The sequence below is a fragment of the Polypterus senegalus genome, chromosome 18, assembly GCF_016835505.1.
Source record: "Polypterus senegalus isolate Bchr_013 chromosome 18, ASM1683550v1, whole genome shotgun sequence".
Classification (NCBI taxonomy): Eukaryota; Metazoa; Chordata; class Cladistia; order Polypteriformes; family Polypteridae; genus Polypterus; species Polypterus senegalus.
In genome coordinates this window covers 33,516,851-33,532,638 of record NC_053171.1, presented here as the reverse complement: position 1 = coordinate 33,532,638, position 15,788 = coordinate 33,516,851, and the positions used below count along the sequence as shown (strand labels likewise).

Genomic DNA, 15,788 nt, shown 5'->3' with positions numbered 1-15,788 from the left:
AGAAAACAAAGAGTTTAGAAGTTTCTGGCTAGCACAGGTTTTTGTGCTTTGATGAGATGGGTTATGAGAGGGGTCTTGGAACGCTAATATGCCTGCAGGTTTTCATTCTAGCCCTTTTGGTGACCAGTTTTTGCTGCTAGTTAATTAATGCTTTTGCCTTAATTTTAGTTGACTTGCTATTTAAGTCTCGGGCCCCTTAACTGTCTTTGCGTCGCCACATAGCCACTGACAGTCATCTACTGTATATATAAAATCTTGCTCTGTACTAGGTTAGTTGTTTTGCCTCATTTTTTTATCAGTATTACTGTACGTAGTATAATTGGAAATAATCAAAAATTACATGTTTATTGAACCATTTTCTAGGGATCTTATTACATCCATAGTAATTAATGGATATTCAAGTATTGGAACACCACCATGGCAAGGCTAAAGAAGTGGGAAAAACATAAGCATATTTTAGTAGTACTTTTACAATTATTAATACAAAAACCTTAAAAAAACTGTCAAAAAATGTGTAGTTCAGGAATCCTAATTGTCACACAATGAGGATATTCTAGATAGTCATATGAAGTAGTTTGGGAACCCCCTCTTAATTCTTTGATTATCATTGGCTGAGCTTTCAAAGTAGCAACTTCCTTTTAATATATGACATGCCTTATAGAAACAGTAGTATTTCAGCAGTGACATTAAGTTTATTGGATTAACAGAAAATATCCAATATGCTTCATAAAATTAGACAGGTGCATAGATTTGGGCACCCCAACAGAGATATTACATCAATACTTAGTTGAGCCTCCTTTTGCAAATATAACAGCCTCTAGACGCCTTCTATAGCCATTGATGAGTGTCTGGATTCTGGATGGAGGTATTTTTGACTATTATTCCATATAAAATCTTTCCAGTTCAGTTAAATTTGATGGCTGCTGAGCATGGACAGCCTGCTTAAAATCATCCTAGATTTTCGATGATATTCAAGTCAGGGGACTGTGACGGCCATTCCAGAACATTGTACTTCTCCCTCTGCATGAATGCCTTTGTATATTTTGAACTGTGTTTTGGATCATTGTCTTGTTGGAATATCCAACCCCTGCGTAATTTCAACTTGAACATCATCCTGAAGAATTTGTTGATATTGGGTTGAATTCATCCGACCCTCAACTTTAACAAGGGCCCCAGTCCCTGAACTAGCTACACAGCCCCACACCATGATGGAACCTCCATCAAATTTGGCAGTAGGTAGCAGGTGTTTTTCTTGGAATGCAGTGTTCTTCTTCCACCATGCAAAGTGCTTTTTGTTATGACCAGATAACTCAATTTTTGTCTCATCAGTCCAAAGTGCTTTATTCCATAATGAACCTGGCTTGTCTAAATGAGCATTTGCATACAACAAGTGACTCTGTTTGTGGCGTGAGTGCAGAAAGGGCTTCTTTCTCATCCCCCTGCCATACAAATGCTCTTTGTGTAAATTGCGCTGAATTGTAGAACGATGTACAGATACGCCATGTGCAGCAAGATGTTCTTGCAGGTCTTTGGAGGTGATCTGTGGGTTGTCCGTAACCATTCTCACAATCCTGCGCATATGCCGCTCCTGTATTCTTCTTGGCCTGCCAGACCTAGGTTTAACAGCAACTGTACCTGTGGCCTTCAATTTCCTGATTACATTCCTTACAGTTGAAACCTCTGAGATAGCTTTTTGTTGCCTTCCCCTAAACCATGCTGCCGCTTTTCAGAGGAGAGTCAAAGGGAAGCACAACTTGCAATTGACCACCTTAAATACCTTAATGATTGGACACACCTGTCTATGAAGTTCAAGGCTTAATGGGTTAACCCAACTAATTTGGTGTTGCAAGTAATCAGTATTGAGCAGTTACATGCATTCAAATCAGCAAAATTACAAGGAGACCCACATTTTTGCACAACTAATTTTTCACATTTGATTTAATTTCATACAACTAAATACTGCTTCACTAAAAATCTTTGTTTGGAAAACACTCTAGTACTAAGATGTTCCTAGGAAATGAAAGACATACCACTGTTATCTTTCTTGTTGAAAGTAAATTGTGCAGGCTGAGAAGGGTTCCCAAACTTCTTCATATGACTGTATGTGCATACACCATTGATTAATCAGAGCTCTACCTCTTTAGCTATTTTTCTGTACCTAACAATTGTAGTTCACCTCCCCACTCCAGGTCCATAAGCTGTGCAACAAAGACATCATCTTACAAAAGCTTCTTAAGATGGAGGCCCACGAAAAGCGACTCTTTCCAGAATCCTTAAGACATGACCAATCCAGCACCCTATCAGAATACAGAGATTTAGCCACTCTTCTTGAGGCTAGCACTCCAGGTAAAGAAACCTTCAATGTAATATCATAATACTGGTAAGTAAAACCCTAAGGAAAGAATGGGCTGCAATTAATTGCTTGTCCATGTTGTGTAAGATTTAATAAATACACACACATATATACTAGATGTGTAAGTCCGTGCTATAAAAAGCCTGGGGTTCTAGAAACTATTGAAATTGCCAGAAAAAAAACCCCCTGAAATTTAGAGATGTCAGGTAATTGAAAGGAACTACTCTGGGCATCTCTCTCCTAGGAGGATTCATTTTGCTGACGTGCTTGCATCGCTTCTGCATTACCGGCGGGAAGAAAAGTAAAAGGGATGCAGTTTTGCCAATGTTAGCGGCTAAGCGACTTTGTCTTTCTTCTGAGGTTTTGGTTTGCTGACATGCTGGTTTCGCTTGCGTTATTAGTGGCTAAGCAAATTTTCTGTTGCCTTGGAGGTGGAGCCCTTACCCCGACTCCACCTCTGGGATGCACAAACACACACAGTTCCATGTGTAGACGTTTATATTAGACATAGAGAGACAAAGTAAATACTAGTGTAAACAATTTAGAAATTAAGGAAGTATCCAGAGCATCAGAAGTGACAGAGTCAGTGACCAAGCTAGGGAACTGAGATGTGATGCAGCGGCAATATCTAAGCCCAATCCACAATAATATTTATGATTAAAAATCTATAAGAATGGGTTTAACTACAGTTAAACTATTTTCATAGAGGCACTAAAATAACTAAACATACACTTGAAATGGTTTACATAAAAAACATATTAGAGCAATTAGCCATTTAAAAATAAGCCTTACAAAAGAACTACTGTATATTGATAATTGTTTATATACTGTAAATGGGCCTTCAATACATGTTAAATATTTTTGTTCTTGTGATTCTTCTCTTTAGGCTATGAATCATCAGAATTACAGTCTATAACTTACACTGATGACCAAGTAAGATTTCTATTTTTTTTTTACGTTATTCTATTCTATAAAGGTCTTGCCTTATTTTTGGGGTGTGCATATACCTTAATGTTAAATTGTAAATGACAATCCAAAAAGAATTTATTAGTAGAACATTTTAGGGATACTTAGAACAGACCAGTTTTGCTACAGAATGTAAATTATAGTAGTTTAAGAAAAACCTAGTCTCACTTTACAAACCTGCTTATCCATTTCAGGGTCAGGGAGAGCTGCTGCAGCATTTCATGCAAGAAGGAAACCAACCATAGATGGGGCATAAGTCTATCATAGAAAAGTCTTTTTTTTGTTCAAAGAGATGTAATTAATAGCTTAAAAGACTCTGGGTTTTAATTAATAATGGAGAAATTAACATTTTAAACTGAGAAGTGCCATCAGAAAAATACCAAAATTTATATTGATGAAGATGAAATGAATAAATTGTAAAAGTTGATATGTACAGTATAAGCAGGGTCAGATGCTTGGTGGTGCCCATCTAAGTACACAAGGCACTATTTAAAAGGACTTTAGAGTCAGAAAAGGGTTAATAAAAAAAAACAAGCTGGGCAGAGAATATGCTACTGTATTTATACAGTATGCAGATATATCACTACAGTAACTATTTGCCCACCAGTCCTGCAAGTAAATTCAAACGATTAATAAATGGTTAATCACTATTTTTTCAGTAAAAAGTGTAATTTCTCACTTCACCCACATTAAATCTTTGGTCTCTTGCAGTTTCTTCACAGCTACCGATCACCTGACTCAACAACAGAAGACGCAAAGATATCTAGAACTGATGAGGAGGAGGAAGTCAACTCTCTCATCACTATGGAGGCAGATGGACCCAATGACCAGTCACAGTGCACAATACAGAAGCTATGAAATCATGCAATAAAATACAGAACCTGAATAAGACATCAAATTTGAAAATAAAATCCTCAAAAGTTCTTGGTGAATTTGTACACGGGGTTGGATATCCAATGAGACATGGGCAATTGCTTAAACAGCTGAAGGAAGAAGTAAAAAGTAGTACAGAACTTCTGAAATCCAGGTGAAATGATGGATTCACTTATCAATGCCCAATGAATATGCAAAAGTTGGAATGAAAATGTAGCAATGTCAAACAATCTCTTCTAATTTTTTTTTTTTTTTAATAATGCATGAAATGCAGTTATAATATGCAGAGACAGGAATGTTATTGTTTTCAATTTTGTGTTCATATGAAAAAATAAAATACCAATTCAACAGCAGCTTCAGTTAAATTAAAACCAAACTGAATAAATGCAAAGTTCTTTAAATGTAAAGGTCATGTGCATCATCTAAAACAATTTCAAGAGAAATGTTAAACTTTGTACAATAAATAAAAAATGCAATATAAAATTACAAACAAAAATTATCTAGTCTAAGAGAATGCCTTTTTAGAACTTCAAGGAAGTAAGGAAGCTTGCAGCTTTCTCCAATGCAAAACTTCTTCCGACACCTCTTCAAATTCTGTAACTAGGGTTAGTAGCTGGGCCAGGCCATTCTCCTAAAGACAAAAATGCAAAGAAAGTAGTATTATCTTAAAGATAGTACAATCTCAACAAAGACACATACAACTATTATCTCATGATAAAGAAAATTTGTCTCTTCCCAGAAACCAAAAATGGCAAAGGAAAAATTGGAAGGAAATGATGCAACTCCAGGCTACTATATGTACTGGAAGCTACATACTAAGTTAGTATTATAACTTTATGGTTAACTTCATTAGCACACATTATACATTACTTTAATACATTTCAATTTGCTTTGCTCAGCACTATAATACTGGATCTTCATCTCAAATCTGATAAAAACGTCTGAAATAGTGAATTAGTTCTAACATAGAAGATGCAAATAAATCAAAGAAGAATTAAATAACTTACATATTCTAGAACATGACAGAAATTAATGTAAGACTTTCCAGGATTGTAACCTACCAGGCTTTTAATGGACTGGCCAACATTTGGAACTGATCGTGCTATCTGTACACTGGACTCTAGGTTACCAATGAAGTGAACTGCTTTGTCTAGGAGCTCCACTACATACCTAAAGGGAAAAAGAAACAATATAACTTGTACTACACATCCTGAACATTCTATACATAGGAAAGAGTTTAACAATCAAGTGATAAAGTTTAGGAACTCTGTCTTGGTGTTTGAATTTTAATTAATTCCCAAAACTTTTAGGATCTAGGATTTAAAGTTATAGTCACTATTCAAAATATGCCAACAGAAATCCATTATTAATAAATGAAATTTACAAGTTTCATTGAATATTTTGCTAAATTAACAATAGAACATCAATAACTAGACAAGGATAATACAAAATAAGTTCAATGTCCTCAAAAAAAAAAAAAAGTTGAATTTGGCAAGCAATGAACAGATAATCTTTCACCTATGAAAATTGGCCTCTATTGGTAGATTCTGCTGACACAAAGGCTTCATCAATCTTTGTCGAAGGCATCTTTGTTCCCGTAGCACCTCCTGTAGGTGAGTAGTGAATTTTTGCACTTGTTTAATCTTCTGATCTGGAAAGTAACTTTAATGTTACTACCCATTAAAGTAAAACAGTACTGTACAATACTCTGTTTATTTGAGCTTAATGATTAGCGATAGGAAACTATTCAAAATGCAGTTACTATACACTTTTCTTATACAATTAATTAACAAAGCGACAAAATAATTTCTGCTTACTGAACATAGCCATGTTCGGTTTAGTGCTAAAGAGGATTAATTAACATTTAATAAACAGTAAATCATCCAAATTAAAAGGAAAACACAAATGAATGTTGTCCACCATTTCCCCCCCCCCACATCACACCCTCCTTCCCTCTCACTGGTAGTCATGCTACAGCATTTTCAATTTGTAAGTATAATTTTTATTTTTCTTAATATGGCCCCAAAGTGCAAAAGTAGTGATGCTGGCAGTTCTGCTAAGTCGAAGAAAGGATGTGAAGTCTTTCCTTTAAGTGGAGGAAAAAAAAAAAAAAAAAAGGCATTTCTTGACTTAGTATTGAAAGATAAAAATTTATATATTGAAGTTGCCAGAATGTACATGAATGAATCGCCATCTCATGAAGTGATAAAAAAGGAAAGATGAAAAATTTGTGCTAGTGTTGCTTGTGCTCCTAAAACTGGTACAGTTACATCCCTAGTGTGTGATAAATACAGTGGGTACGGAAAGTATTCAGACCCCCTTCAATTTTTCATTCTCTTATATTGTAGCCATTTGCTAAAATCATTTAAATTAATTAATTTTTTTCCTTATTAATGTACACACAGCACCCCATATTGACAGACAAAAAAAAGAATTTTTGAAATTGTTGCAGATTTATTAAAAAAGAAAAACTGAAATATCACATGGTCCTAAGTATTCAGACCCTTTGCTCAGTATTTAGTAGAAGCACCCTTTTGAGCCAATACAGCCATGAGTCTTCATGGGAAAGATGCAACAAGTTTTTCACACCTGGATTTGGGGATCCTCTGCCATTCCTTCTTGCAGATCCTCTCCAGTTCTGTCAGGCTGGATGGTAAACGTTGGTGGACAGCCATTTTTAGGTCTCTCCAGAGATGCTCAATTGGGTTTAAGTCAGGGCTCTGGCTGGCAAGAACAGTCACAGAGTTGTTGTGAAGCCACTCCTTCGTTATTTTAGATGTGTGCTTAAGGTCATTGTCTTGTTGGAGGGTAAACCTTCGGCCCAGTCTGAAGTCCTTGGCACTCTGGAGAAGGTTTTTGTCCAGGATATCCCTGTACTTGGCCGCATTCGTCTTTCCCTCGATTTCAACCAGTCGTCCTGTCCCTGCAGCTGAAAAACACCCCCACAGCATGATGCTGCCACCGCCATGCTTCACTGTGAGGACTGTATTGGACAAGTGATGAGCAGTGCCTGGTTGTCTCCACACACTAAGGAGAGGTAAGACACATGACAGCCCGCTTGGAGTTTGCTAAAAGACACCTGAAGGACTCTGAGATGGTGAGAAATAAGATTCTCTGGTCTGATGAGACCAAGATAGAACTTTTTGGCCTTAATTCCAAGCGGTATGTATATCTACAGCAAGCACACAGCCCTGTCTCTAAAGTTGAACAGAAGTAGGGGAAGACTACTGTTATATAAACAAAAATATATTTTTTATATGGACTTTTTTTTTTTAGTTTGTCGATATTTACTTTTGCACTCTTATTTTCTCTATTAAGTGTTCACTTGCATATTTAAAATTGAAATCATAATATTGTTTTCATGAAAAAACAAATGTTTTGGTATAAAACCTTGTTAAGTCTAAGAAGGTTGCAAAATGCTTTAGAAATGTTACTGTACATAGGTGTAATTTAGGTGCATCTGACACACAGAAATAGATATCTTATACTTACTGGATTTCTCTACAAATGTAAATAATGTTTTTAATTACCAAGATAGAAAGGGTGAGTGACTTCTGCTCCTTCCTTCTCCAATTGCAAGAGCTCCATCTCCAGGCATTTCTAAAACAATACACATATTAGAAAAACTGTCACTTAATAGATGCTCCCAATATTAAATGAAAGTGGTACACAGACTATATAATTGAATTAGACTTCTAAGAGCTTAAAACTTGAGCAAGTATTTTTAGAATATATAATGAAAATTAGAATAAATTCACATTTCAGTTATTTATGACTTGTGCTTTTTCCTGTATACTTCTCTTTACAGTTCCTACCATTGGGCTATCCCCAACAAGTGCTGCATAGCTTGGGGGGCTTCACGAGCACTAGCATACACTTAATACTTTTATGTGGCTTCCAGAAAATAAGCATTTATAATGGAAAGTTGAGCCTGCTTCTTCTAAAAGTGTCATTAAAAGAATTAATTCATAATGTCTTCAATATAGACAAGAAATAAAGTAATGATCTCACATTACTTCATTCACATTGTAAAGTTTGTAAAATTTTTAATAATGTCTAAATACTGTTAAACTTTTGGTGGCACACAATGCAAAAAGCACATCCCGATTTTGTCCATGCACCATGTGTGCATAATCTGGGGCGCATACTTCTTCGCAATAATGCTGGCACAAGTATACATAATGAAACATTAGACATTCTTGCCAACTATTTGACATAATTCCTTAGCTGCTCATTTGCCCATAAATTGTAAATTGCTATCACAGAACTTGCATACAAATTAAACAAATTATTGGATTATACACTCCGACGGGAAGGTGTATATATATATATATATATATATATATATATATATATAAACCCACACATTAAATGCTAAAAGCCCAGGTAACACTTAAAATCAAATTTTAATACAATACCATTTTATACAAAGATTTTTATTAGTAGCTCATTTTGTTGTAGCAGTACTCTCTAATTTAGATCACACATTGTATGCCCTTTGTCATTTACACAGGGTTGGCACTCTTGCTGATGTAATACAGTAATTAAAAAAACCGAAACTATCACCCACAAGTAAGGATTAGTGTGCACAAGATGAACTTCTTAATTAATCAATTTAGAAGCACCAGTTTCTCTGATAGTTTAGCTTTAGAAGAACACTCATGTACCGGTCACTCTTCTAACAAGACAGTAAGTAACTTGTGCTAAAGTGAACATGGATATGGACACCATGTCAGTATCGTCATATTTATTCAGTAGGTAGTATAGGAACCTAATCAAGGACCAGACACTTTATTAATCCCCAATCGCTTTATTAATCCCCAAGGGGAAATTTACATACTCCAGCAGCAGCAGCATACTGATAAAACAATATTAAATAAAGAGTGATAAAAACGCAATGCAAGTTAAAAAATGCAAGGAGAGAGTGTGAGGCAGTTATAACAGTCAATACCTTTGTATAATGTTAACATTTACCCCCCTGGGGGGAACTGAAGAGTCGCACAGTGTGAGGGAGGAACGATCTCCTCAGTCTGTCCGTGCAGCAGGACAGTGACGGCAGTCTGTCGCTGAAGCTGCTCCTCTGTCTGGAGACGATACTGTTCAGTGAATGCAGTGGATTCTCCAGGATTGACAGGAGCCTGCTCAGTGCCCTTCGCTCTGCCACAGATGTTAAACTGTCCAGCTCCATGCCTACAATAGAGCTTGCCTTCCTCACCAGCTTGTCCAGGTGTGAGGCATCCCTCTTCTTTATGCTGCCTCCCCAGCACACCACCGCGTAGAAGAGGGCACTCGCCACAACCGTCTGATAGAACATCTGCAGCATCTTATTGCAGATGTTGAAAGACACCAGCCTTCTAAAGAAATATAGTCGGCTCTGTCCTCTCTTGCACAGGGCATCAGTATTGGCAGTCCAGTCCAATTTATCATCCAGCTGCACTCCCAGGTATTTATAGGTCTGTACCCTCTGCACACAGTCTCCTCTGATGATCACAGGGTCCATGAGGGGCCTGTGCCTCCTAAAATCCACCACCAGCTCCTTAGTTTTGCTGGTGTTCAGGTGTAGGTGGTTCGAGTCCCACCATTTAACAAAGTCCTTGATTAGGTTCCTATACTCCTCCTCCTGCCCACTCCTGATGCAGCCCATGATAGCAACGTCATCAGCAAACTTTTGCACGTGGCAGGACTCAGAGTTGTTTTGGAAGTCTGATGTATATAAGCTGAACAAGACTGGAGAAAGCACAGTCCCCTCCGGCGCTCCTGTGCTGCTGACCACATCATCAGACCTGCAGTTCCCAAGATGCACATACTGAGGTCTGTCTGTAAGATAGTCCATGATCCATGCCACCAGGTATGAATCTACTCCCATCTCTGTCAGCTTGTCCCTAAGGAGCCGAGGTTGGATGGTGTTGACGGTGCTAGAGAAGTCCAGGAACTTAATTCTTACAGCACCACTGCCTCTGTCCAAGTGGGAGAGGGATTGGTGTAGCATATAGAGGATGGCATCCTCCACCCTCACCTTCACCTGGTATGCAAACTGCAGAGTTTCGAGGGTGTGACAGACCTGTTGCCTCAGGTGGTGAAGCAGCAGCCTCTCCATGGTCTTCATCACATGTGACGTCAGAGCGACAGGCCAGAAGTCATTCATCTCACCAGCACATGATACCTTTGGGACTGGGGTGATGTAAGATGTTTTCCAAAGCCTCGGGACTCTCCCCTGTTCCAGGCTCAGGCTAAAGATGCGCTGTAGAGGTCTCCCCAGCTCCAACGCACAGGCCCTTCAGCAGTCGTGGTGATACTCCATCTGGACCCACTGCTTTGCTGGCACAAAGTATCCTCAGCTCTCTGCTTACCTGGGCTGCTGTAATTGTGGGTGGGGGGAAAACTGTCTTCTATGCTGGTATCAGCAGAAGGATGGTTGGAGGATGCAGTATTCTGAGGTGAGAGTGGGTTAGGGTGTCAAACCTGTTAAAGAAGTTGTTCATCAGGTTTGCTCTCTTCACGTCTCTCTTGATGGTGGCACCCCGCTTCGCATTCTCTGTAGGTCCTGACATTTTTCACCAGCGCAGCCAGTTCTTCGATATTATTTGATAGTGAGTTCACATTTCCCAGGATCACAGAAGGCACCCAAGGCTTGTTTCGCCACTTACTCGCTAGCTGCTTAGCTTTTAGCTTAGCGCTGGCTCAGCTGCCACGATACCGCCTTCTTACCTCATCAGCTAAATAGGGAACCACACCAGCACGGGCCTTTGTTCTCAGTGCATAAGTTGACTACCTGAATAGACAAGTCTCGGCATGTAAAAATCCATGTCCAAGTAGTAATGTGTCCAGGAAATGAATCCACATAAAGGAAAGTGGTAGGAGTGATTAGAGAGATAGAGAAAAAGGTAGAAATATAAAGGCATACTGGAACTACTGGAAAGGCTGCCACTCACGGTGGTGCCCAATAACCTAGCAATGACAAATTGGTAGAGAAACACCTTTTAGGATGGGGAGTTAACTAATTCTTGGTTTCTTCAATAACATGTTTTTAGTTAATCAGAATGGCAAGCAGGTATAAGAGTTACCTATTCCCTAACCCGCTTGTTCAGTTCAGGGACAAGGGAGCTAATACCTACCCAGCACCCTTCAGTGCAGTTTGGAAAGCAATATCGACTATATACACATTTACACAATATCTCTAAAAATCAAGAAGCTGAATGTTGTTGTGACATTGATTACATTTTTTGGTAGTATGGACTAATGTAATTTGGTAATTAGTGTGCAACAATCCATTATTTTCATATTTAGTATGTAGCACCTCAAATTGTACCTTTTTACTTCTAACATTCATAATGGTCTTTAATCACTGCTTTTTATATGCATTGTATTTCACTGATTTCCTCTTGCTGTGTTTATACTGTTAACACTTTGAAAATTGCTGTACAATAACCATTATAACAATAACATTTTCTCCCCTCACCATTATTCTGTTCTTTCACATCTGGTATTACCTGGTCGATTTCTTTTGTCATGGAAGCAGTTTGCTCTGCTTGTTGCAAATACTCTGAGAAAACATTTGTATCATTGGGAATAGAGTCCAACATATCCTGAAGGGGGGAAAAAAAAAAACCAAGGCATGAGAAGTGAAATTCAAGCACATTAAATACCCATTATTACACTAATGATGGAGAAGAGGGACATTTGTGTTGCTCTCACCTGGGACAGCACTCTTGCTGAAACACAACCAGCTAGAACCTGAGCTGCTGAAGATGTTGAAGGCTTAGAGTCCCAAGGGTTCATGCTGAGGCTGATGGATAAATATACGCAAAGAAATAAAGATTCATATGAAATTGTTACAATAAGAATGGAGAATTAGAAACTGTAACAAGCAATCAGAACATTCAAATACAAGACATTTAAAGACAAATAATACAATTTAACAAGCAACTCATCTTTTTTTGAATGTTAATTTACAGCTCCAGGCATCCAGATTAAGACTTCCAGTTCACTCACTTTTCACCTGAGGTTTGTAAATTCTTCCTCCCCACTACTGTATACTGCAGGGGTGGGCAAAGTCATTCCTGGAGGGCCGCAGTGGCTGCAGGTTTTTGTTCCAACCCAGTTGCTTCATAAGAAGCCCTTATTGCTCAAGTAACACTTCTGCTTCATTTTAGTTGTCTCACTTGTTTAGATTTTGAACCCTTATTGCTTATTTTAGTCTTAAACAGCTGTAGTCTTGGTTTCTAATCAACCCTTATTAGCAATCAGATGCAAATGACAAAAGAAATTCAGCATTTCTCCATTAAGCTTGTTTCCATTTACACCTGCGTGTGTTTATCATGCACTATTTGGTTTAATTAAATACTTGGAAAGAAAATGAAAAGAAAAAAGTGAATGACTGAGAATTACTCATCTGTTTTAGACTTCAAATCATTTGGATGATATCCTTAGAAAGGAAAAAATATCTAGGATATGAGAATGACCTGACATGGCCGAGTTAAAACACTATCGAGCCCTGAAATTAAATAATTGACAAGGATTTTTTTTAATTAAGCAACTGGGTTGGAACAAAAACCTGCAGCCACTGCGGCCCTCCAGGAATGACTTTGCACACCCCTGGTATACTGATTTCCTTCCAGATTCCAGCGGTTGTCTCTACTTTACTCCTTAGTGCATACATTATGCCGAAATTAAGAATACAGTTAATGTTTTATAATGGGTACTTGCCCAGTACATTTTGTTTTAATTCTTATAGGATAACACATACACAGCTATGCACAGAATAACTGCATTTTTCTTCACTGGACTGTATCAAACCATTTTATATAAAACAATTACTCCACTAGAGTTTTGAAAATGCCAGCTAAGTTAATTTGTGCTCCCAATTAATTTAAATGAAAGTCTGTATTTTAATATATTACAGTATTTGATATATTGTTGCTGGAGTGTAGCAACTTGTTGCAGGTTGGTTGCCAGTAAGAATATAATTGTATTCTTTAACTGTGACAATAACAAATACTAAATTGATTTGTATGCATGCATTTTGTAAGCCCAATTGAGTGAATCCATAAATGACATGGTGCCCAACCTTGGTTTAGTAGTGTTTTTTTTTTTTTGCACCCAATGCTGCAAAACTTAAACTGAACATGTGGGTTCTCAAAACGGATGGATGAAAAATTACTGAGAAGTGAAACCATATAAATGTTTAAAGCAGTTTAATGATAAACTTACCAGATAAAAAGGGAAAACCTTTGGGGAAAAGCCATTCCAACCAAACCAACAAGCTAATGAAATGACCAGAAGATTACCTGAAGTACGCTAGAGTCCATAAAGTGGTAATGGCTGGTAACACCAAGAGTACACAAAAAGCAATTCGCGATATGCATATGGCGTTTAAAACAGACTCGTGAGGAACTCCACTTTTTAACAACCTTTGTAGTTCTGCGCAAGGGAAAAAAAAAACACTAATCTCTATGCTAAATTAATATCAATAAAAGCGCTCGCAAACAGGTACTTTGGGGTATTGATGGCTGACAACAAAAGTGGATCAAGTGCTTATGGAACGCATATGAGGTGCGCGGTTTTGTTGAACACATTAGTACTAGATTATTGTTTTTTAATCAGTATGCTGATGCTGGAGTATGTGAATTTCCCCTTGGGATTAATAAAGCATCTATCTATTAGACTGAGCCATTTATAAAACTCTTAAGTGGCATCGAACAGTATTTGAGAAAACCGTTACTCTATATTTTTCTAAGGTACTGTAAAGATGAGCTCAATGCTCACAATAACTGTCATTATTTATCAGTCATGTCAGTAAAACAGATAGATTTCAATCGGATACACTCGTGACATCGATGTAGTAGTAAAATTGTCATAGCAATGATATCGAACGCAGGGCCGTTTTAGCAGCAGCATCACAAACCCCGTGCAAAACAGTGCCCTGGGGGCCCTGTATTAATAGCAAAACAGAGCCATCGTTTTGCACGAGCCCCCCGGCTAGTACCCATTGTGCCCACACGTTAAGACGGCCCTGCGTGACGGAATTATTGATAAATTATACAAGTCTAAATTCTCATCATGGGATAAAACAATTAGTGTTATCATTCATCCATGAAAAAAAACGAGTTTCCTTTATTATACTTGTTCTTGACTAGCCATCCGTAAGAGACACAACCAACCCACCGTCAAACTTTACGATCGACCACATTACTGTGCTCCTAAGATTATGAAACAATTGAACGACAATAAAAAGAAAACCCGCATGCTCCCAAATGACTTAAAACACACAAAAAGAAATGTATTCAACAATACGGAATGTAAACGCTTGTTTGTTTCCTTCTCACCGCCTACCTTTTCTGTTTCAAAACTTCGGCGCTCCGTGCACAATGATGTCATTTCTTTGCGCCGTCAGGCTACTCTGAGAGGCGTGGCACCCACTGTTTAGCATTGAAAGGGGCGCTACCTCAGGCAAACACTGCAAAGGGCCACTTACGCACGAATAGGGTCAAGTCATTTTTCAAGCGGTTTCAAACCATGGAGAAGAGAGAGTTAGTTCAGCGTTATTAGCTTTAAACTTAATTGAGTGTATTTTATTCAGGTCTTTTGGAAATTAGAAATAGGATGTTGCGTTACGGATTCTCACTCTTAGATTTTTGCAATGTTTGACATTGTTGTGGAATCTGCACGCTCTCCCTGTTTTTTTTTTGTTTATCGGTATCCGCTTTATCAAGCAGACATGCAAAAGACCAAGTTTTAATGTTAAGATGGAACTCCCTGATTGTTCCTGTTGTTTGTAGGGGTTGATGCTTCTGTAATAGGACACACCCAGTCATTTTCATGATTTTCACTGGAAGTGATACTTTTTTATCACAATACTATTACATTGATTTTAAAATATAACGAAGACGTTACAAGTGTTGCTAATAATGTAAAAATGGCCAACACCCATACCTTATCTTTAATTTGATTTTAAAATGCTAATTGTTATTAGAGGAAATCTTTGTAATTGCGTTATCACTGCTATGACCTGTTCAAAGTACTGATATTCCTAGGTTACACCTTGCCTGATGAAGGGGCCTTAGCTGCCTCGAAAGCTTACATTTGTAATCTATTTAGTTAGTCAATAAAAGGTGTCATTTCACCCTATTTTCTCCTGATATTCCTAAAGTTCATCTTGGGGCTCTATAACTGCAAAATGAAACAGCTTTCTCGAGAAACATGTCAGTCTATTGTGTTTTTATTTTTTTTGGCAGAATGAAGTTTATTCCATGCAACAGAGTACCAAGAAACGGAAGATTTCATACAAAGTTGCTTATTTACTTTCGAGAGAAGAGGGTAAACTGGATATAATCAGGATAGAAAAAGAAGGCCCAGATGCACAACTGCATAAGAGGATAAGAACGTCAGTGTGTAGTTCGAAAAATACACACTTTAAATTAAAGTCCTCAAGTCGGTTTCTTGTTTAAAAATACTTGCCAAACACCAATGTTGTCTTGCAACACAGGGAAAAATGACTACGCGAAACTGGCCATAATACACGTTTACAGATATTTTCCATACAATGTGTGTGTGTTCTTTTGCCCTTTTTAACCTTTTTGCCATTTTCAAATGCAAC

At 37.8% G+C, this 15,788-nt stretch overlaps 2 protein-coding genes across 3 annotated transcripts in view; one reads left to right on the top strand and one right to left on the bottom strand.

The window, feature by feature from the left end:
- The window catches only part of heatr4 (HEAT repeat containing 4), a 43,423-nt gene extending 39,096 nt beyond the window's left edge, over positions 1-4,327 (top strand). The window contains exons 15-17 of the mRNA XM_039742243.1: positions 2,190-2,346; positions 3,240-3,286; positions 4,031-4,327. Of these exons, the coding sequence (XP_039598177.1) occupies positions 2,190-2,346; positions 3,240-3,286; positions 4,031-4,177 (351 nt within the window). The 3' untranslated portion in view covers positions 4,178-4,327. The remainder of the gene's footprint in view (positions 1-2,189; positions 2,347-3,239; positions 3,287-4,030) is intronic.
- Positions 4,328-4,432: 105 nt separating this feature from the next.
- On the bottom strand, positions 4,433-14,651 carry haus2 (HAUS augmin like complex subunit 2). Of its 2 annotated transcripts, none has more exons than XM_039742257.1 (7): positions 14,525-14,651; positions 11,888-11,978; positions 11,683-11,778; positions 7,723-7,792; positions 5,711-5,843; positions 5,254-5,362; positions 4,433-4,823 (listed from the first exon to the last, which is right to left on the bottom strand). In XM_039742257.1, the coding sequence occupies exons 2-7, from the start codon at positions 11,969-11,971 to the stop codon at positions 4,722-4,724; spliced, it is 594 nt and encodes a 197-aa protein (XP_039598191.1). In that variant the 5' UTR covers positions 11,972-11,978; positions 14,525-14,651; the 3' UTR covers positions 4,433-4,721. The 2 variants fall into 2 exon arrangements, with proteins under 2 accessions (XP_039598191.1, XP_039598190.1); XM_039742256.1 differs by lacking the exon at positions 14,525-14,651 and adding an exon at positions 13,403-13,471.
- Between the last annotated feature and the right edge of the window lie 1,137 nt (positions 14,652-15,788).

What these genes read in the sequence shown, in the direction of transcription:
- haus2 (XM_039742256.1), bottom strand. Translation starts at nt 13,437, where the DNA reads ATGGCTTTTCCCCAAAGGTTTTCCCTTTTTATCTG. An exon ending in CAGCAAGAGTGCTGTCCCAG is followed by an intron (nt 11,779 to 11,887) that starts GTGAGAGCAACA and finishes TCCCCCCTTCAG; the next exon opens with GATATGTTGGACTCTATTCC. An exon ending in ATAGAGGCCAATTTTCATAG is followed by an intron (nt 5,363 to 5,710) that starts GTGAAAGATTAT and finishes TTTTCCCTTTAG; the next exon opens with GTATGTAGTGGAGCTCCTAG.